Source organism: Argopecten irradians, chromosome 11 (genome assembly GCF_041381155.1).
Source record: "Argopecten irradians isolate NY chromosome 11, Ai_NY, whole genome shotgun sequence".
Classification (NCBI taxonomy): domain Eukaryota; kingdom Metazoa; phylum Mollusca; class Bivalvia; order Pectinida; family Pectinidae; genus Argopecten; species Argopecten irradians.
The window spans coordinates 32,727,610-32,750,746 of record NC_091144.1 but is presented as its reverse complement, the minus strand read 5'-3'; the positions used below and the strand labels follow the sequence as shown (position 1 = coordinate 32,750,746).

General features: G+C 33.6%; 1 protein-coding gene across 1 annotated transcript in view; it reads left to right on the top strand.

Annotated features, from left to right (window-relative positions):
* Positions 1–21,140, top strand: part of LOC138335348 (phospholipase DDHD2-like) — a 30,408-nt gene extending 9,268 nt beyond the window's left edge. Inside the window, exons 6-21 of the mRNA XM_069284391.1 lie at positions 1,396–1,413; positions 4,306–4,369; positions 5,080–5,169; positions 5,533–5,674; positions 6,402–6,504; positions 7,036–7,141; positions 7,669–7,796; positions 8,676–8,807; positions 9,724–9,819; positions 12,487–12,596; positions 13,164–13,380; positions 13,668–13,679; positions 14,314–14,407; positions 14,581–14,787; positions 15,429–15,567; positions 16,018–21,140. Of these exons, the coding sequence (XP_069140492.1) occupies positions 1,396–1,413; positions 4,306–4,369; positions 5,080–5,169; positions 5,533–5,674; positions 6,402–6,504; positions 7,036–7,141; positions 7,669–7,796; positions 8,676–8,807; positions 9,724–9,819; positions 12,487–12,596; positions 13,164–13,380; positions 13,668–13,679; positions 14,314–14,407; positions 14,581–14,787; positions 15,429–15,567; positions 16,018–16,360 (2,001 nt within the window). The 3' untranslated portion in view covers positions 16,361–21,140. The remainder of the gene's footprint in view (positions 1–1,395; positions 1,414–4,305; positions 4,370–5,079; positions 5,170–5,532; positions 5,675–6,401; positions 6,505–7,035; positions 7,142–7,668; positions 7,797–8,675; positions 8,808–9,723; positions 9,820–12,486; positions 12,597–13,163; positions 13,381–13,667; positions 13,680–14,313; positions 14,408–14,580; positions 14,788–15,428; positions 15,568–16,017) is intronic.
* Positions 21,141–23,137: the final 1,997 nt, after the last annotated feature.

Genomic DNA, 23,137 nt, shown 5'->3' with positions numbered 1-23,137 from the left:
CTAATTACAGCAAATACGGTACATTCTTTTCCTGTTACTTTGATATTATTTCTGTAGTTGCACAGCTGCCAGAACACTTTACTAAAGTAAACAACCTCCCATACCAAAATAACATGCATAGAAGTTATACTTTTTGGGTACAAAATTTGTATATGTTTAATACTGGATTAACTAGAACTAAAGTTTAAAACTGTAGCTGACATAAAAACCATGTTCAGAAGGCCTACACCATTAATGCTTGCATGTTTGTATACTCAAAAGTGAAGAAACACGTGTCAACTTGTGTGTTATTTATGTTCAGATGCTTACTTATGGGATGGGAGGTCAGGTAGGGGTTGCAAATTTACATATTAACCTCAGTTATAATTCAAATTCAAACAAATATATCCTGGTATTTGGATCATCTTAAATTCTCCTAGCTATCTCCTCTTCCATATTGTGGGTTAAGCTTATATTTAGTCACTGGCTATGGAGTGTCCCTTAATATATTTTTATTTTTATTGCGTTCTGTATAGGCATAGCTACAGCTTCTTTACATTTGCTTCCTTCTATGTTTCCATATTGGTCAGATAAAAATTCAATGAGCTCATTCACCCTGAAAACACACTTGGACTCATCTTGTTCAAAGGCTTAAAGAGTTCATTGTGAAAAAATAGGGTAATCACTCATTCATTACAGAGTGAGCTCACTTATTTATAGTCTGCTCACATTTGTCTTAAGTTTGTATATTGATTCATTCACCATTATGAAATTTCAGGGGTGAACGAGAAACATCACAATTCACTTGCCCATGATAATCACATTTGTCTTACTTTGATATTAGTTGAGCTTAACAACCTGCATGTATGTGTTCTAAAATAAAAGACCATATGGTTACCATTGAACGTGTAGATAATCACAAAGTAGCTTTATTAGCCTATGTATTTGTCATTAAGAAATCAGCTGCTTGTGTGGCTATAGACAAAATGCCTGGTCCGCAATGCACTATATGCTTCACCTGCGGTCACACTCCCTTTTAAAATCGATACAGGTATTGTGGTTTTCATCTGCATCTCTGGATAATAAAATACCTGCCAGTTGTAGAAAATGTGCTATACATTCACAATGACATGTACACTAAATGGTAAAATATCAAATACAACATGATCAAATGATACAGAAATTAAGTTTGACATTTAAAAAATAAGCTTCCTCATGCTTTCAAAAGACATTAATCTGTAATTTTCACCAGATGATAGATTGTGTATCATGCTTGGCTTAGGCTGGAATACCCGAATCATTTTAAATTTTTGGGCGAATGATTTATCACACTTCTCTTACTTTAATCCTCGGATGACATTATAAACGGTAGATTTGATTTTTATATTTTATCGCTGATCTTTCTCTTTATTGAAGGGTGGTCGTCCTCTTATGGTGAGTTCTGGTGTCCTGCTTTAGTGCCGCTAGACTTCATCCATGTGTGACAGCATGGTCACACTCTACTGATTTCTTTTGTTTCAAAAAACTATCCACACAATATATATATATAGACAGAAACTGTATGTTTTATGTGTTGCATCTTTGAAATACATGTAATCGAAAGTCAAAATGGTAAATTCAAATATGTTCAAATGTAAGACTAAAGAAAAAAGAAATTAAGGACCTTGAACTTCATTCAAGGCCATGATTTCCAATGTGAAATGTTTTAAGCAAATATTCAATACAAAATAGGCTCAGTGACCCTTAAATGTTTTACCTTGACCTTAATGTTTATGTTTGCTGGGGTCAGATAATCATGTTGTATGAAATTTGAAATCAACTTCTTCTCAACAACAAATAGGTCCAGAGACCTCAAAAAGACTCTCTATATAACTAGTGTGCTAGCTAGGATATGCAAAATAAATGAGGTCATTATCATATCACATTGTACTAAATTTAAAAAGAAAATTGTCTTAATAATCCAAGAGGCCCAGAGTCCTGACATAAGAGGATGGCTGTTGTACAAATGTTTTGATTTCATTTACATGAAGACAGTTAGGTATTCTGTATTTGCGTATTACAGAGTTATCTGCCCTTGCATGTAGGTTTTGATTGTGACACATGTGTTTGCAAGCTAAACATCATAAAACAATGATAATTTTTTGTCACAAACTACATGTGATATCGTCTCTATGGATATCTACCTGCAAGGGAGGCAACTCTATAATATATGTAAAGACAGAATATGATCATCTCACATTGTCTCATTTGTCACTGTTTCATAGGTTTGTTCATATAGATCTCTGTAATTAATCAATATAGATCTCTGTAATTAATCAATGAATGCAGATTGATACTTTAAAATGTCTGTACGATCACTCTATATCTTTCTATTTTGTTACTTCTCTGTTTGAATGTGTCCATGACAGTGTGTTAATGTAGAGTTCATTACACAACAGTTTATTGAACTTTCTTTTAAACTGTGCAAAATTTATGTAAAACAACTTCCAATTCTATGTAAAAGGCAAAGAATAATCATCTGTTTCTTTGTATCACATGTATGAACGCAAACTTTATCCATTACAAGAATAACTGATAAAGATCTTTTCTCCCAGCCTTTCTGCATAACGATCCGTTACTCCGTTGCACGGGAACTTCATCCGTACACTTTGGGCCTCCTGTTCCACCAATAAATCAGACCCCTTTTCTCTAAGTAGGTCTCTCATTAAAGTCCTCCTGCTACCTGACAAATATTACTCTTATAAATTTACGATGTCTGTCATGTGGACGATACTCATCAATTGAACTATAATTGGTGTTTAATCTTCTATATATATATGTCTAATTAACCCCAAAAATAATACAAAATGATTTATTTTGCTTTTGGTGCATGCACAATCAGTACTTCATTTCATATAAGATATAGTGCCACAGAATTTTTTCGGGATGCAAAAAATTATTTTTGATATTTTTATCTCAATTAAATGAAATGCGAAGCTCAAACTTTTCAATGGTGGTAATGGTGTAAAGTAAGTAACTTTTGTAACCAAGAAAAATCGCTTGCGCCTGTATTTGATAGAGAAAAAATACCGTTTGTCAGCGGTGGGGCATCTTTAATACTTGGTCCCATCTACTTTGACTTGTTTTACAAGCAATCCATGTACACTAAGGAATCTTTAATGAAACCAACTTGCTTACTGCAGATACATATATCTTACATTGCACTTTATTGTTGCTATTCACAGCATGATGCGTAGAATGTGTTTGCGGCTAATACTATTTTGCTAAACTCCATTAATCATGCTGCAGATTTGTATCTTGCACTTTGTATATGTGTGTGTTGTTGTTGCCAGCTTCATTTCAATCAGCTTTTAATTTAGTGTGTTTTGTCTTCATACAGAGTTATCTGCTCTTGTGAGCAGGTATAAAATGTTTGAAAATATGAGGAAAACTCATAATTTTATAAGTTTATGAGGAAATATTTATATCTGATGTAAAATAGCAATACCTGCTTACAAAAGTATTGACACTATATTCGACCCAATTAATAAACACCAAGGATGGTTAAAAAATTGAAAACTGAGGGAGCTCTGATTAATAGGACCAAATTTGGGCCGACATTTCACATAATTATTGCACCAAATAGGCCATTAATGAATTTACAAAAAAAATCATGTAGAGAAATCTTCACGGTATCAGTTTGTGTTTAAAGTCATTGTAAGCGAAATTGAGGGTTCAAAAAGGGAGGGGCGCTTAAAATGATTGGGGCACCAATTGGGTGGAATATGGTAACTGTAAAATGAACACTCAAGCTTAATGCACTGTAGTTGCTTGTCAGTGTTTGCTTACAATGTTTGCAATGTTTGCTGGATTGACATTAAATTTGATTAAACAAAAGCCTGACTAATTCTCCTATTGACATTTAGAGTTCCAATTCTATTCCTACCTTAAACTACTGAATTATCTGAATATTGAAAGTTATGTAAATAAAAATCAAATGTTTAGATACCAAGGCGATGGGCTCAGGTATTTCGTATACTGTAATCCAACATTCTTTGGCGTGTGATTATCTTTCGCGAATTTTGTTGGCGTGCGATTAACTTTCGCGAATTTTGTGATCAAAGTAAATTCGCAAAAGTTTATATCTCCACGAATTAACGTTGATATCTTAAGAATACCTAGTGATATGAAATTCCAGTCCGAACATATTTTGCAACGAAAATGGTGAAATTTAGAAGTCGCGAAAGAAAGTTGGTTTACAGTACCATTCAATAATCAAATATAAAGTTCATACGCCATGAACTGGATCTGATCTCAAGTTGACTATATGTTCTTCTTTCTATCCAGGAGGAAGGTATGAGGCCACGAGTTGTGAAGAGGGGAACGGAGGACTTTGAGAGTATACAAGACGGTTAGTGTAAAAATGTTGTGGTGGCAGTTTACCTTTGATTATGTTATAGCTTGTGTTATACACGGAGAGGATGAATCCTTCTATCACTAGCTAAAAATAGTGGTGTCAAGTCCAAAACATTATGCAATTCACTTTTTAACTTGAACACTTCTCATGAATAAATTGAATTTATCAGGTAATGGGAATGTAGAAAATCTAGTGGTTAGATTTGGGTTCAAATCCAGAACCCTTTGAATGTTAGACTGAGGCTGAAATCAGTAAAATACCTGCCTCTGATTTTTCTGACTTAAGTCAAAAAGTTGTTACTTCATTTCGTAACTTTAAAAGTAAAAAAAAAATGTTTTGAGAAATCGGTGCTGAGTGAGGTACAGGGGTGTATAATCCAATCAAATCCTGACTTCAATTCCTCAAAAGACACTTAAGCAAACTAAGTCAAAACTTTTGACATATTTAGTTGCATATTAAGATGATGGATTTTAAGTTTTGATTTATATCTGTACATTTTGTTTTGAGAAATCTTATTCGTTACATTAAAATCACAGTACTTATGCCACCTGCTGGCCATGGTATCATTGATATGTTTTGTTTCACTGAAATGAAAATTACATGATTGCAGTTAAATTTTACCTCGATTTTTGGATTAAAAATGACAATACTTTTCATCATGCCATTTTTCAAGGCTGATATCCATATAAATGTTTGTGTTACAGGCGAGCCTAATCAGGTTGATCATTTAGTGTTCATGGTACATGGGATTGGCTCCTTCTGTGATGTCAAGTTCAGGAATGTAGTCGAGTGTGGTAAGTATACCGAGATATAACATGGAAGATGACAACTCTTTCGGTAAAAATAAGGATGAGTTTAGTACAGAGGTTTTGAGATACCTAAATAACATGGGTATTATGATACGATTTACCGTCGATAAGTCCCATATCTTTCTGTGATTGTGACTTCACAAACATCACATCAAAATAGGATTTCAAAATGACTCATCGACAGTATGTTGTACTTCACCTTTGCCATTTTGGTGTCTCGTTATCGACATATTTTCCTATTTTTCAACCTTTTGATAGAATTGTGCAACAACAGGCTTCTTAAATTATTCCTCTGTGTGTTAGCCACCAGCTACAACATTGGATAATTTGTCATTGTTTACTTTACAGTGGATGATTTTAGATCAATATCACTAAGTCTACAGCAGTCACACTTTAAGAGTTATGTTGACTCGAACCGTATCGGACGAGTGGAATTTCTACCCGTCCACTGGCATTCAGCCTTACACGGGGACGCCACAGGACTCGACAAGTAAGTATAGACTACATGCTGTCTATCGAACTCCTGAGTATCGATCAACATATATACTGGGTACCTATAACTCATTAACCCCTGATGACGCATTTAGACTCTTCTAGATCAAAGACTGGACCAGTCCATTATGAAATTTAAGGGGTGATTGAGTTAAAGTAAAATTGAAATAAGTTCAGAAGATGCACTGTGTAATATTGGCAGATGTCATGCACCAATACTGTTTCCTTGACCTTCAAGTATACAGATGAAATTATCCTTAACAAATCAGTTCTGTACAAAATTAACTGTACCCTTCAACGAGTAAAACTTTACATGTTTTGTCACTGGGTCAGAACATGTAATTGTTGGACATAAATACAATATCTTGGATAATTATTGATGGTACATGTTTAGTTCCTTGATTTCGGAATGGAAGAATAATTTCAATACATATAACATATCTATTGTTAAATATCAAAAGCTTGAATTTATTGTGCTTTCTAGATCTGTCTTTGTTATAGGGCTTCCAATGGTAAAACTTTGTGGATAGACATATTTGTGGTTATAGCTAAAGGAGCAATATTGACAATAATATAAAAACAAAAATTTGTTGTTTAACAGCATCCATAAAAACAATAAAAACGTTTCTACACCACAAACATTTCACGCTCTACAGTACAATATTGTTTTGTGTTGAAATCAAAATATATTGAATTAAGCTTCATTGTCCTTTTTCATTTAACAGGATGTTGAAAAATATTACGTTGCCCAGTACAGGGAAACTAAGGAACTTTGTCAATGACACTCTCATGGATATACTTTTCTACACTAGTCCAACCTACTGCCAGGTAAGGATCTTCGTTTCTTGATCTGTATAAATCAAATTTTCCATTTTTCAATATTTTGCATGCACTTACCACTAAATAGATAGATTGATAGATAATTGGTTATGAAATGATCTTAGAATAGTTGAACCAGATATTTTATATTGGAATATTACTCAGTTACCTCCCTTGCAGGTAGGTTTCCATTGTGAATTTGTGACATCATTATTTTGTGAGAAAAACTTGTGTTGTTTCATCTAAAAAGTATGATGTTACATTCACATACATGATATTAACATCAGTTCCTACCCGCAACTCTGTAATATTTAAATACAGATATACCTACATGTTGTTCTATCATTGGGAAGAATACAAATTATAATCATGATTGAAAATTTTATGCCCTTCTTGCTAATATAATCAGTCATAATGGATTTAATTCATTTATCCCTGAAGACATATTTAGGCTCTTTTTAATCAAAGACTAGACCAAATCCATTATGAAATTCCAGGGATGAATGCGTTAAAAAATATAATTTGTTTTCCGTTGTACAGATGATAGCCGATACTGTGGGAGAAGAGATGAACAGGTTGTACAGTTTATTCCTCACCAGAAATCCACGTTTCCAAGGAACAGTTGCCGTGGCAGGACATAGCTTAGGTTCGTAAAATAAGAATTCAGTGCAACAGTAGGTTGATGGTTTGTCTTCATGTACTTGTTTTCCTCATCATCAACAATCATGTGTCTCGTAAAACAAAATTGAACAAAGGACTATGTATGGTTTGGAGCCTTCTTGGTAACCATGCTGCAAAATTAGACAACTTTAATTACAATGAAATTATGGATGTACATGTACTAAGAAGTTCAAATCCAACAATTTAGATACTTAGTAATAGTTTGAAAATTTGACAGATTTGGGGGCCATAAAGTGCCCAAACCATACATTGTCCTTTTACTTTTTATACAGTGAATAATAACATTCTGCATTATACATGTAGAATATACAGTCTTGTGTAAAACTGTGAGGGAGGAGACATATATAGGCAATGCCTGCTGTCTAATCCCTTTGACATTTGTCACAAAATTATTTGAAATTGAAAAAGTAAAAGTGTTATTATTGCATTTAATATAAGCTTCAATTTTTCGGATATAATCAATAAATTCATGATCTTTATCGATGTTGACAGGTTCTACGATACTGTTTGATTTACTGCTACACCAGAAGGACCTCAACTCTCCTGATCTTCAACCTGCGACCGACAGTGCCCCGCCCCCAGCTGACGCCAGTCTATCAACCAGCTTTACAGATGACACTGTAAGGCCACATCTTATACATATTTACCATATTCGACCCATTAAGCACCCCTCACCCTTTTTCAGACCTCATTTATACTAACCTCGAATTAAACACAGACTGAAAATATGAAATATGATATGTATTTGATTTCTTTTGCAAATTGAGCTATGGCTTAATTTGTGCAATAATTTTATAAAAGGATAAATCACATTTGGTTCTATTAAGCACCCTGATAGTTTTTCATTTTGTATGTTCTCTGGGCACTTATTAGGTCGAATAAAGCAAGTCCATGGTCAGTTTTTTTATACTGTTATTCAAAGATAATATTATAGACATTTGCAGTGGAAATTTTACTTTGCTTACCTCTATTTTGTGATCAAACTATCCTAATAATAGAAGATTTCAAATGTATCTTCATAAGTGAATATGTTTTAATGATGATAGCTGTATAACAATTTGTCATGTTTATGTATTTTGATATATGCCATGCCGGAATGTTACTGCTAATGTACTAATTTTTGCACAGTCAAATTTTAACGCAAATGCAATTTACCGAAAAATAGTGATTTATTAGTGCAGTTATAATATGTGGTATTCGATGGTCAAATACCAGAAATACTCTGATACAAACTTAAGTGTTCTACATAAATCAGCGTTTAAAGACAGCGTGAAAAACGCTAAAAAAATCGCGAAACAAAATTACAATCCAGATTAAATTACCGCTAAAACAAGTACATTTACAGTATGTAAAGGTGGTGTCAATAAGTTTGAATTAACAAAATAAGAAATAAGAACTCCGGATGTAGTAATTACTTATTTATGAATTGAATGTTATTCTTGTTCCTAAAAATGCATTGTTTTTCTCAAAAGAATATGTTTCCTTTTCAATTTCATTAGCACTCAACTTCTAGTCAGAATGGCTTGGATGATGAAGAATCGGAAATGACCTTGGAGGATCTCCTGGCCAAGGTTGGGCTACAGGACAAACTGGAGGTGTTCCATCAGGAACAGATTGATATGGAGTCATTGGTAAGTGATAAAGGGAGGTAAGAGTGGGGGAGGAAGAGTGGGGGTGGGGGAGGAAGAGTAGGGGTGGGGGAGGAAGATTGGGGGTGGGGGAGGAAGAGTGGGGGAGGAAGAGTGGGGGTGGGGGAGGAAGATTGGGGGTGGGGGAGGAAGAGTGGGAGTGGGGAGGAAGAGTGGGGGAGGAAGAGTAGGGGTGGGGGAGGAAGAGTGGGGGAGGAAGAGTAGGGGTGGGGGAGGAAGAGTGGGGGTGGGGGAGGAAGATTGGGGGTGGGGGAGGAAGAGTGGGGGTGGGGGAGGAAGATTGGGGGTGGGGGAGGAAGAGTGGGGGTGGGGGAGGAAGAGTAGGGGTGGGGGAGGAAGATTGGGGGTGGGGGAGGAAGAGTGGGAGTGGGGAGGAAGAGTGGGGGAGGAAGAGTAGGGGTGGGGGAGGAAGAGTGGGGGTGGGGGAGGAAGATTGGGGGTGGGGGGGAAGAGTGGGAGTGGGGGAGGAAGAGTGGGGGAGGAAGAGTAGGGGTGGGGGAGGAAGAGTGGGGGTGGGGGAGGAAGATTGGGGGTGGGGGAGGAAGAGTGGGGGTGGGGGAGGAAGAGTAGGGGTGGGGGAGGAAGAGTGGGGGTGGGGGAGGAAGAGTGGGGGTGGGGGAGAAAGAGTGGGGGTGGGGGAGGAAGAGTAGGGGTGGGGGAGGAAGAGTGGGGGTGGGAAGGGAACAGGTGGAATTGGAAGGGAAGCATGGGGGTGGGTTGAGAAGAGTGGGGGTGGGAAGGAATATGAGAAATTATCTGAGGAAAAGTATGAAGGGAAGAAAGGACGTAGGTGGGAAAAAAATGAGGAAAAATAAGGGAATGAATGAAGGGGATTTAATATTAAGGTTAATTGGATAAAATCCATTTTGATGAAGTTTTTCCATAATTGTTTTTACAGAGTTTGTGTAGTGAAGGAGATCTGAAGGACCTCGGACTTCCAATGGGACCCCGGAAAAAACTCCAGGGACTTATCAAGGATGAGAAACACAGAAAGGTACATGAAAGACATTTCAAACATTTCAAACATTTCAAAATTCAAATTTTTTGTAATATGTACCAGTTAGGACATGCCAGTAACCTTGATAAATGCTGTACAGTATTAGATAAGATATACAACAGAATTAGAGTGAGCTACCTTCAGCTATAGATCAGTTGTGTGTTAATCTAGTAAGCTAAAAGTTAGCGGTTTATTTGGACATCAGAAAGGCTTTGAGTGGAATGGATCAATCATGTTCTCTGTAACATAAAAATTCACAAAATCATCTTTCATCAATGTTATTGAAGGCATTGGATAGCATACTGGCACCATATAGAGCCTTCTATATATTACAATTAGTTCGCCTTAGATCTAAAGGAAAAATATTGCATGTAACTTACAGAAATTGTATGGTTTGAGCAAGAACAGTGAAAAATTATAAAAATCAATGCTGTAAACATACTTATTTTAGCTGTAGTTTATTTTAATGCTTTTCGTACTGAATTTTGTACAAGTTATTTTCAGTACAGAACCTATTATAATGCTTTTCGTAATGAATTTTGTACAAGTTATTTTCAGTACAGAACCTATTTTAATGCTTTTCGTACTGAATTTTGTACAAGTTATTTTCAGTACAGAACCTATTTTAATGCTTTTCGTAATGAATTTTGTACAAGTTATTTTCAGTACAGAACCTATTTTAATGCTTTTCGTACTGAATTTTGTACAAGTTATTTTCAGTACAGAACCTATTTTAATGCTTTTCGTACTGAATTTTGTACAAGTTATTTTCAGTACAGAACCTATTTTAATGCTTTTCGTACTGAATTTTGTACAAGTTATTTTCAGTACAGAACCTATTTTAATGCTTTTCGTACTGAATTTTGTACAAGTTATTTTCAGTACAGAACCTATTTTTAATGCTTTTCGTACTGAATTTTGTACAAGTTATTTTCAGTACAGAACTTATTATAATGCTTTTCGTACTGAATTTTGTACAAGTTATTTTCAGTACAGAACTTATTATAATGCTTTTCGTACTGAATTTTGTACAAGTTATTTTCAGTACAGAACTTATTATAATGCTTTTCGTACTGAATTTTGTACAAGTTATTTTCAGTACAGAACTTATTATAATGCTTTTCGTACTGAATTTTGTACAAGTTATTTTCAGTACAGAACTTATTATAATGCTTTTCGTACTGAATTTTGTACAAGTTATTTTCAGTACAGAACTTATTATAATGCTTTTCGTACTGAATTTTGTACAAGTTATTTTCAGTACAGAACTTATTATAATGCTTTTCGTACTGAATTTTGTACAAGTTATTTTCAGTACAGAACTTATTATAATGCTTTTCGTACTGAATTTTGTACAAGTTATTTTCAGTACAGAACTTATTATAATGCTTTTCGTACTGAATTTTGTACAAGTTATTTTCAGTACAGAACTTATTATAATGCTTTTCGTACTGAATTTTGTACAAGTTATTTTCAGTACAGAACTTATTATAATGCTTTTCGTACTGAATTTTGTACAAGTTATTTTCAGTACAGAACTTATTATAATGCTTTTCGTACTGAATTTTGTACAAGTTATTTTCAGTACAGAACTTATTATAATGCTTTTCGTACTGAATTTTGTACAAGTTATTTTCAGTACAGAACTTATTATAATGCTTTTCGTACTGAATTTTGTACAAGTTATTTTCAGTACAGAACTTATTATAATGCTTTTCGTACTGAATTTTGTACAAGTTATTTTCAGTACAGAACTTATTATAATGCTTTTCGTACTGAATTTTGTACAAGTTATTTTCAGTACAGAACTTATTATAATGCTTTTCGTACTGAATTTTGTACAAGTTATTTTCAGTACAGAACTTATTATAATGCTTTTCGTACTGAATTTTGTACAAGTTATTTTCAGTACAGAACTTATTATAATGCTTTTCGTACTGAATTTGTACAAGTTATTTTCAGTACAGAACCTATTTTAATGCTTTTCGTACTGAATTTTGTACAAGTTATTTTCAGTACAGAACTTATTATAATGCTTTTCGTACTGAATTTTGTACAAGTTATTTTCAGTACAGAACTTATTATAATGCTTTTCGTACTGAATTTTGTACAAGTTATTTTCAGTACAGAACTTATTATAATGCTTTGTATAATTTGACAAGTTATTTTCAGTACAGAACTTATTATAATGCTTTTCGTACTGAAATTTGTACAAGTTATTTTCAGTACAGAACTTATTATAATGCTTTTCGTACTGAATTTTGTACAAGTTATTTTCAGTACAGAACTTATTATAATGCTTTTCGTACTGAATTTTGTACAAGTTATTTTCAGTACAGAACCTATTTTAATGCTTTTCGTACTGAATTTTGTACAAGTTATTTTCAGTACAGAACTTATTATAATGCTTTTCGTACTGAATTTTGTACAAGTTATTTTCAGTACAGAACCACCAAACTGGGCTAATTTTCATCTGCACTAACAAATCATAATTTGCAGTTTTTCGGATTTGTTCTAAAATTTGACTATATAATGCTAAAATAAGTATGCTTACAGTATTCTTATCAAACCATCTGTAAATTTTCGGCAATAAAGTAAAGCGACTTTTGATATTATTATTGCAACAATTAGTATTATCATGAAATTGATGATGTTTACATTCAGCAAAGAAATGAAGAACGTGCAGAAAGGAAAGCTAAAGAGGAGATAGAGAGAAAAGTACGAGAACGACTAGAGGAAGAAATGAAGTCTCAGAATGACCAGAGTAAACTAAGGTAACTTATCAAGAAACACTTGGTATTTGTAAATTAAGTTTTAACTTTTCTGTCAAAATTGAGGCTAAATAATTTCTCGTTATTGACTATATTTATCAATTGGTAGAACCTTCAGCTAGTATTTGGGATCCTTGGTTTGTTCCCTGCCCTGACGGCTACATTTTCTACTCTCTTGACAATGACAAACAAATATCTACTAATTTGTTATACCCCCCACAGCACGACAAATCCCCTTTCAATTTTATATGGAGGATTTGTGTGTCCCCTGCAACAAAAATAAGGGAGGAGAGGGTATACTGCAATCTGGTTCTGTAGACACAAACTTGTCCAACAAACTTCTCCTAAACTACTTGACAGATTTTGATAAAATTTGGTATATAGAACCCTGACATAAAGAGTAAACTGTATAGAGATCTACAATATCCCCTTTAAATGGAGTTATTACTAAATTTGTGCAGAGGAGGGTATGAGTCAGCCATCGGTTTGTAGTTCCAGTTGACTCTGTATCAAATGAAATGTTAGATACTATCAAATCCAGCAAAACATTATGTTCTTTCTATTTTTCAGTGCTTCTCGATCGGCCAGTATTAACGTGGAGTACATACAGGGAGTCTCAGGTACGGGGCGACCAAGTGTGATCTATCCGCAGCTCTCATTCAAACCAAGCGCCTTCATTGCCATGGGATCACCGATTGGTGTATTTCTCTCAGCCCGTGGTCTCGACAAAGTTGGGGAAGACTTCAAACTCCCCACATGTTCCAGATTATTCAATGTATTTCATCCAGTAAGTTTGATTTCGTTTTTTTACTTTTCTCTGGTTTTGTCATCGATAAATTTTCTGTTAAATGTACAAATTAAAGTAAAACATATAGCCAGTTCATTATGCGTCAAATCCCTTTTCAATTTCATATGGAGCCAATAGCGTTTATGTACTAAAGAAAACCTATTTCTATATAAACATTAGTTGATATTTGCTTCAATATCAAAGTTATTAAATAATATTTAGTATGCTAAGTATTAGATAAGATCTCTTGGCCTCATTTTATTTATTTACGTTTTCTTTCTTTCCAGTTTGACCCAGTGGTAAGTGATATAACTGTTTATTATTTGTGTTTAATATGACTGTAAACACAGTTATATGTTTAAAATGATAAGTCAACTGTTAATTAACTTCAAAGCCATTGTATTTCTTCAAATTTACATATAAAACAATGTTGGACTTGGCACAGGGATATAAAAAATGTATTTAAAGGGCAAGGGGCTAGAAGTTTGTGTGTGTTTGGTGGGGGGGGGGGATGGTAGGTGTCCTTACATGTACGCAAAATATACTATAAATGTATTAGATGGAAAAATGTGTAAAAAAAAGATGGAGTACGTACTAGCTAGCATCAATGTTCGTGGTATTTATCATACTTCTATTGATATACATGTAGGATGAAAGTACTTTTGCAATTGGCTATTAGATAATATGGAACACTTATTACCTGGTAGTTCTTGGACATAGTGTATATTTTGTTTATAATACATAGCTAATTGAAGTTTTACTTTAAAAAAAACCAAGATTATTGCAACTTTATTCCAAAAGATTTGTTTTATATTTAATGAGTGTTAGCATTGAATGAATTCAATAAATGTACCAATAGTGAGAATGGATGCTAGTTAAATACAGTATGAGAATCTAATGATGGTGATGAGACTTGGTATGTTATTATTAAAGGCCTACAGACTGGAGCCCTTAGTGACATCATCAGCCGTAAATATCAAACCTGTACTCATACCACATCATAAAGGTCGTAAACGGCTCCATCTTGGTAAGTCTTTCTGATATTCATCATCATAACATTTACATTTTAAATACATATAATAAATAATATATAATATGATATTTTAACATACCAGGTGAGTGATACAGGTCCTCTGGGCCTCTTGTTTTACTGAATTTTCATGATCATTTTGTTGACCGCTTTTTTGTTTTGTGTTTCAGAATTAAAAGAAAGCTTAACAAGGGTAGGCGCCGATATAAAACAGAAAATTGTAGATTCACTAAAGAGTACCTGGAACACAATAAATGACTTCGCTAAGGCTCATCGGACGTCGGAGCCCTCTCTCGGAGATTCACTGGAACAACAAGTGGACAGTCAGATCTCCTCAGTCATGCATGACTTGTCTCAGGAAGAAGATGATAAACTATGTAAGTTTGGTGTAAAAAGTGTAGATGGACATGATAAGAATCTGATTCCAGGTTGTAAAAATCCTGTGCTTGTCAGCTTGGGTAAATTCTATTCTACTACTATTGATGAAACTGCAAAGCAAAGGCAGCTTCAGTTTATAAGACAAAGTAATACTGCTAAAAATCTAGAATATCCTCTGTGAATATATATAATTCAACTATTGCATTCAACCCAGTAAGCGCCTAAGTCACTTAAAAATTGAGGCGAATCAGGGGGGGCTTAATAGAATTAGATTTGGTCTTTCATAAAATTATTCTACAAAGTAAGCCATAAAAGAAATCAGTAAGAAAATAAATAGTTTTCATATGTTCAGTCTGCATTTAATTCGAAGGAAGTGAAATTGGTGCATAAATAGGGGGAAGGGGCGCTTATTGGGTCGAATATGGTAATTTCTAATGTTTTACGGATATAAATCAAGACATTTACCCATGAAATTACGAAAATATTATCCCAGAGACAATAACCAGCTATATTGTATTATCTTCATTATATCAATCAACTCGCCTGATGTCTACCTTTATATTAGTGTAATAATATAATAAATTTTCTCTTTTAGCTATAGTTTGTTATCTCCCTTTGTAACTATTATCTCCCTTTACAGCAATAGCCTCAGGTGTTGAGGAAGAGATCTACATGGGACAGATGAATGAGGGCCGACGTATTGACTACGTTCTACAGGAGCGACCAATAGAAAGCTTTAATGATTATCTGTTTGCCCTTGCTAGTCATGGATGTTACTGGTAAGTTTTAACATATAAATATTTAGTTTTTAAAGGTCTTACCTCACTTAATATATACCTGTATAACTTTATAATGTTCTGTTCCAGTCTAAGAGTTATATGGATTCAAATACTGTTTAGAGGGCAACACCATTTGAATTCTTCCTCTTTTAGTATATAACTTCAAATCACTCGATTTGTAAGCTCTTTTGTTTCTGGAATCTCTTCTGTCTTTGAGCTGAAAAGTTTTCTGTAAAGACTGATTGTCTTTGAGAAGAGTGCAAATCAACTTGGCCTCAGGGAAGGACTTGAAATTATTTCTTTTATCAACTTTATTTCTATAGTGACTTACGTAGCCCTTTCTAAAGAAATGTAATTTTACAATATTAAGATATACAACTTTGATTCCTTTACTATTTTCCCATTTGGCCTTTGACCATTTGACCTTTGACCGTGTCTGTTTATTTATAGGGAGTCCGAGGACACAGTGTTACTTGTGATAAGGGAGCTGTACGGCCCCATGGGGATTACGCCTGAAATGCCTGATGCAAGTGGAAAACGCCAGTACGCAGGTCCCCCTCCTGTGGGACCCCCTCCGATGGGGCCCCCAAGAGGGATGAACCAAATGTCAGGAATACCACAACAATCCGTTGGAGGACCTTCACCACAGTTTCCCCCTCAGGTGCCTCTCATGATGAGCCAACAGACAAGTGTACCTTTAATGTCACCCCCATCAGGGCCTCCTGCAAGTCAGGGGCCTCCCATGGGGGCTGCACCACCCCTCCAAGGTTTCGTTCGATCTGGACCAAAATAAACACATCATCAATTTGGAATAATTTCCAATATTGATACAAAAATAATATTTCATTAATTCAATATTTTGAAGGGAAGGAATAAATTACCACAAGATTTGCAGCAAGACAAAAGACAAAGTTGATAAAGAAATCTGATGCAAGGTATACATGCTATAATTCATATATAAGGTCAGTATACAATTTCCCCCGAATTGTGATTTGTAGATCTATAATAGCATTCACAAGTCTTGCATAAAGTCAAAAAAAGTGCATCTATCACGAAAACAATTCATGTTCATATATTGAAATGTATGAAATTAAACTACAACAAATATTACCAAGTTTACGGTAACAAATGATTTAGATGTTTTAATCGTGTTGTAGTATGGTTTGTATAGTACAAAAAGTACTCAACACACGATACTGTCTGTTCCTAATTTATTTACATGTGTATGTAACATACTGTAGTGTCATTTTTTTAAATGGGGACTTTATTAATTACTGTATTTGTTGTGATTATCACTCAGTCTATCAAGAAATTACTTATCATAGTACAACATTTGCCTGTGACCCTAAACATCAATGATTCAGAAATAAAGAGAAGCGTTGTCATCATTAATGTTCTGTTAACGCAATTTTAATCGCCAGAGTTCAGCTAGAGTTATAAAATAACTTGGTAAAATAGACGTAGTTTAGTTGTGAGCTTTTATTAAATTCAATGCTACCACATGAAGCGAGTAGAAAACTTTACAGAGATGGGAGTGCTTATTTAAGCAAATATGGTAAATAAATGTATACCAAATATATGCACCATAGATTATTTTCAATGAAGTTATGATTGCAAATTAACTTTGTAAGTTACGAAGCATCATAAAACTTCAGTAAAAGATTTATCAGTTATAACCACAGTATACAGATTAACAATCAGTTTAACTCATCCACCCCTAAAATTTCACAATGGACTGGTCTAGTCTTTGATTTTGAAGAGTCTAAATGTGTCTTCAGGGGTAAATGAGTTAATATCTGAAATTCATTTGCTCTTTGTAGCAGGTATTGATATGTTGTTATATCATTTAAAGAGACAAAATATTGAACAGAGGAAATATATATGAAATGCAATTAAAATGTGTTATATTAGAGGAAATACATTAAATGCAATTAAATTGTGCTGTATAAAACTAGTCAAACTTCTTCCACTCAGCACATGATGTATATGCTGGGTATTAAATAATCTGGAATAAACTCATTCCTCCCTGTGATTTCATAATGAACAGGTCCAGCTGTAGAGATAGATGTGTCCAGATGTTTAATTAGGGGAGTTAAACAGAAGCTATATAATATATAAAAGATTAAAGAAAACGAGTTATGTTATAATTACATACCTGTGTATAAAAGTGGCTTTGTAATATATGTACAATTAAGTCTTGTATATTAATACAATATGACGGATGTTTGATGATGATAAATATTAAATGAGTCTCCTGATTATCAGATGATCTGCTCTTCAGGTATATACTTACAGTTTGCAAGCAAACTTAATATAGTCTTTATGAAAAAAGGTTTCAAGATGTACAGTTTGTAATGTGTACAAATTAGGGGTTCAGGGTTTTTTCAAGGCATGACCAGGAATTAACTAAAATATTTATCTCTAGTACAAAAGAAGTACATACACCCAAAACCATCTCTAATTTCATGACCCTTTTTAGAATCCTGTTTACCTCAACACAAAATGCCTAGGGTATTTTAGATCCCTTTATTTTACAGATTACGCACCATGTGATAGAAAAATGTCTACTGTTAGATGTTTTACATACCACATATAACATTTTCATTTTCAAGGTTATTTCCCTTTTACATTAAACATTTTTCAGGTTTCAAGATTTGGATTTAAAGTCTGTCTATAGCATCACAAAGGCAATATGCATATTTTCAGCCTTACGATGAAAAAAATATTTTAATATTTAATTTTATTGTGTCAGCTGATATCGACACAAAGGATTATTGGATTGTGCAATATTTCATCATCACAATTATCATTTAAGTCACCTAAGTGCTAAATCTGCAAATTTATTGCATACTGACGTCATGAAAATGTCATGAACACCGTTTTTCAAGTCTTGATTTTGCTGTCTGGATGGTTTTATCACATGACTTCATGCTATTACTATAACATGACCCGTTCTTCCATCACATGACCAGGTATGTCTTCTGTCACATGACTTTTTCTTCTCAATCATGTGACCAAACCTTCAATCAGATGATTATATCTGTCACATGTGACTATATCTTCAGTCACATGATCTGGTCTTCTGTCACATGATCATATGTTATGTCATGTGACCTAACCTCAGGTATGTGCCATTAAATCTACGTATTAAAGACCCCCACAAATTGTTTGTGTGTTGTATGTATCGACCCAACACATCATTTGTATGTCAAAGTTTGTTAAATTATTTAACCATTTTAATCCCAAATATTTATCATAAATATGACCAGATTGACCAATTAACAAATTATTACTAGAAGTTATTGTTTGTTATGTCCTGAATAGTAATAACCCATTTACCCCTAAATTTTCATTATGGACTGCTCCAGTTCTTGAACTAAAAGAATCCAGATGTATCTTAAGGGGTGAATAAGATGTGTATATTATGTGTACAGCATTGTATTGATTTTATTGTTTTCTTTTGTTGAACAAAAGTGTAAATCTTCTTTAAATGCATGGAGATATTCATCTGAAATGTTTTATTCCTTATTTTGCCAGGACTGGAGTAAGAGTTTTAACATGTCAAAATATATATACTAATATGCACATATTATTCATTCAGGAAAAATGATGTCAGTATCAGTTCATTCTTTAAGGGTTTATAGATTTACTCCTACATTAACAGTATAACTGTGTTTTACAAGGACGGGATATAGATTTTGTTGTTAGGAAACTGTTACCAATTATCTATATTTCTGCGTGAAGTTTTTTTCTAATCGCCTTTGGTCCGTCGTATGTCTGTAAACAATTTACATTTTCGACTTCTCCAAAACTGCTAAAGTAATTTCAATGAAATTTTGCACAAACCTTCTAAGGCATAAGGCCAATAAAAGTTGTGAATTATATGGTCCCCACCCCCCAGGGGGCTGTGGGAGAGGCCAAAAGGCCAAATAGAAAAAAAACATTTATGAACATTATGAACATTATTTTCATAGGAAATGAGTCAAACTTGATTAGAATTATAAACCTGAGATATAGCATGATTTTAACATCCATATCAGTCCTCGATGACCCCCTGGGGGACCAGATGATTAAAATTTCAAAAAATACTTCTAAGTTCACAGGTTTGATGGAAGCAAATACTCTTCATAGACTAAAGAGTCAAATTTATAAATCACTGACCAACTTGAAGGCCTAGTATATAGTGTTTATATGTCTTTAATTTGTTTCATTATTTGTTTCATTATATATTCAAACTTTGGTGACCGTTAAGAAGGCCCATGGGCCTCTTGTTTTTTTTTTAATTTGTGTATAGAATCGTCCTTGTTTTCTGATTGAGAAAAATCGCATTACTTAATGGAAAAATTATTAATATTTTATCCAAAACACTATGTGTTTTTGTGCATGAATTAAGGATAAAATCTCACATTATTTTAATGCTTAGAGTTATCGGCCTTGAAAAAGTTCTTTGTTGATTTTCCATTATAAAACACAAGTGGGAAAAACTGTGACTCAGTAGTATTAAGCTGCCTTCATTAATAGATGGAATAGATTAAAATAGATGTTTTTTTATTTTGAAAGCAAGAAAAAGGTGGAAGTAGTCAAAATCCTTGTTAATATTTGGAATAAATACCCAATATGAACTTATCATTTTTAACATAAGATAACATTATGTCATTACTTCTATTATTTTACAGGGTATATAATTCTTCTGAGAAACTATTTTGTGTCTAGTTCAAATGTTGCTGTTTTCTGAATTTTATGTTCTTTTGTGGTTCTTTATTGTACCGTCTTACTGTTCAGACAATTAATGATATATGAATATTTTAACCTGTTTAATCAATGTGATGAAACTAGTAGTAAAATTACATGAACCACTCAAATATATAAATTTTAGGCCCTTATGAAAACGTCAGACGTCAAATTGTCTTTCAAATATTTAAAAGTGTGCTGCAAGGGGATGCAAAAGGCGTTATTGTTTAACCAGTAAAGGGAATAAATAGTGTTTTATACACGGTCAAACATCTCATTATACATGTTTATCTATATGTATATGCTATGTTCAATTGCTTTGGCGGGATTGTATAACCATGCAGCCCCCTTGATGCATACAGAACCATATCTTTTTTACCAATACCAAAACGACTCTTTGACGTTCTCACCGAAAATATCAACACCAAAAAGTTGTCTTTTGGCATTAACTGGTGCCATATCAAGAGGACACTTTTTATTCGATCATAAACATCACATGTGGAACATGTAATAAATGATTTAGACTTCATCTATGAGGGTTTTACGATATATTAAAGTGCATATCTTATGATTATTGTTTGGATGAGTATAAGGGAAGAACCCACACAATAATTATCAGGTTTCATGCAATATACCTTGAAAATATTCCCTTTTTTGCAGTTAAAGAGCAAAACCCACTACAAATTTGTAATGCCAGTTTAATATTTGCTCAAAGAAAACGTGAATGAAAATATAGTTCGTTTTTTATGAATTTTGCTGTTAATATTGGAAAGTGCTTCAGTTACATTCAGCTTTAATAATAAAAATGTCCTAGCTATTTTTAGGACTCTTGACTTAAGGGTGCTATTTTTAGGACTCTTGACTTAAGGGTGTTTTTACAGATTAAAGACATGTACATTATTTTCTTTGAGAAAGAATTTAATAATTTGAAACCAGTTCTGAAAGAGAGTTACTAGTCTACAAGAGATAGTAGAAGCTGTTGTGTTAATAATATATGGAGAGATACCAGTGCCGTTTGCCAGTTAATAAGTGTGATTTATAAATATATGTATGAATGTGGTGCGAGCCAGGTTACCCTGTTATTTTGTGTTAATTTTTAAAATGTAAATAAGGTATTTAAGAGTGTCTGTTTCTTTTCCTTTATTTGTATTTTGATGTCAATCTTGTCAGAGATTAGGTATGAAAGAAAAGAGAAATAAAATGGTGCTGTGACTGTAGTTATTTGTGTTGACTTGTTTACTGAAATCTCGGTAGTAAAATAAAAACATTCCATTTTCTATTAATAGTTTCTATTCCCGATTGAAATTGAGAGTTCGAGAGCAGCAACAACAAAATAAAATACCAAGTCTTCTAAAATACGTATGTTCTATAACGTGACTAAATCGACGACTTCCACACAAATGACCATAGTTATTGCATAGGACGCAAAGCAATATTCATGTCGAGTTTACCTATTCCGACGTATTTCTCAAAGGTGCTACACAGCCATCGATATAAAATGTACAGCAACAGACCAAATGTATTCTGTCAGGGACAGAGCATTTTTAAGTGTGCCGAAAGACGTTGTTTCTAAGGGCATCGTGTTTGCGCAATGTGAATCTGGTTGCTCTGGAAACCCGTTTTATAAGGGAAACTATGAAATGGTACGATCAAGAAAAATAACTTTTGCTTTTGCATGTTTCTTTGTGATAACAGGTGATGTATAGTGCTGGTCATGTTTAGTACATTGTAGTGACACGACTCATACTTTATACCCTTTTTATGTTTTATATATAAAATAATTAAAGCTATATGTGCCGTATTTTTCATAGTCACGAATCAAGAAGAGCTTTTAATATGTTATTCAACTCCAAAAGTTACCAACATTTTGAGAATTACAATACTTTCAATGTATAGGTTTTAATTTTACAAGTACATAAGAGAGCTGAAAATGATTTTTGGCAATACTGCCAAAAATCATTATATTAACGTCTTCAGTGTAGTGAAATGAGTACATACGGTTAGACCATGAAGCCATATTGTTGTCCCCAATTTCATTGCACATTTTTACAGTGTTATTAGTAATTGTAAAGTGATTTCTGAAGGTATGTTTCCATCTAAACATGTATAAGGCATAAAAAACAAGAATTTTACAGTACATAACCAATGTGTTCTAACTAACGTTTATAAGGCATTATATATGTTTGTCTGTCCATTTGAATGATTTCCACAGCTTTATTCATTAAAACTTATGGTTTTAAATAGATAATTGAAGAAAAAATAACATGTCCAAATTTTCGGCCAGTTACGGCACATATAACTTTAAATTTAGCAATCATGTCTAATTTCCTATAATTATGATGTCTGTGAAGCCTTCTTATCTTTGTCTTTGACTATTTTGTTTTATTTATAAATATCTTTCAAGTTTCGGTTTTTGTTTGCCCGAAATACTGGACTTCAACATACTTTCCCGAATTTTCTAATTGAATGGAAAAATCTATCAATACAAATGAGGTTGATATTAATTTGCGGATACAAATTTCGTGTAATTACTTACGCGGAAGATATTTAGTTTTACTTCATGTCCGCGAATTAATATCAGCAATGATGATTTAGGATATTGTTGTATTTTTATTGATAGTGTATATGTTATCTAAAGCTGCCCCTGTTGTCATAATCAGATGCTAATTTAAGGTAATTTTGGACTTGGCTTTTCTAAAGGTAGATTTTCTCTGTGCTGAGAAAAATGTTTTTGGCATTTGTGAAGAATGATACATTGCTCTTTTATTATTCTACTGACAAACAAACCCAAACATATCAAGAGTGGAAGGAGGTCACAAAATTGAGAAAATTATTATCA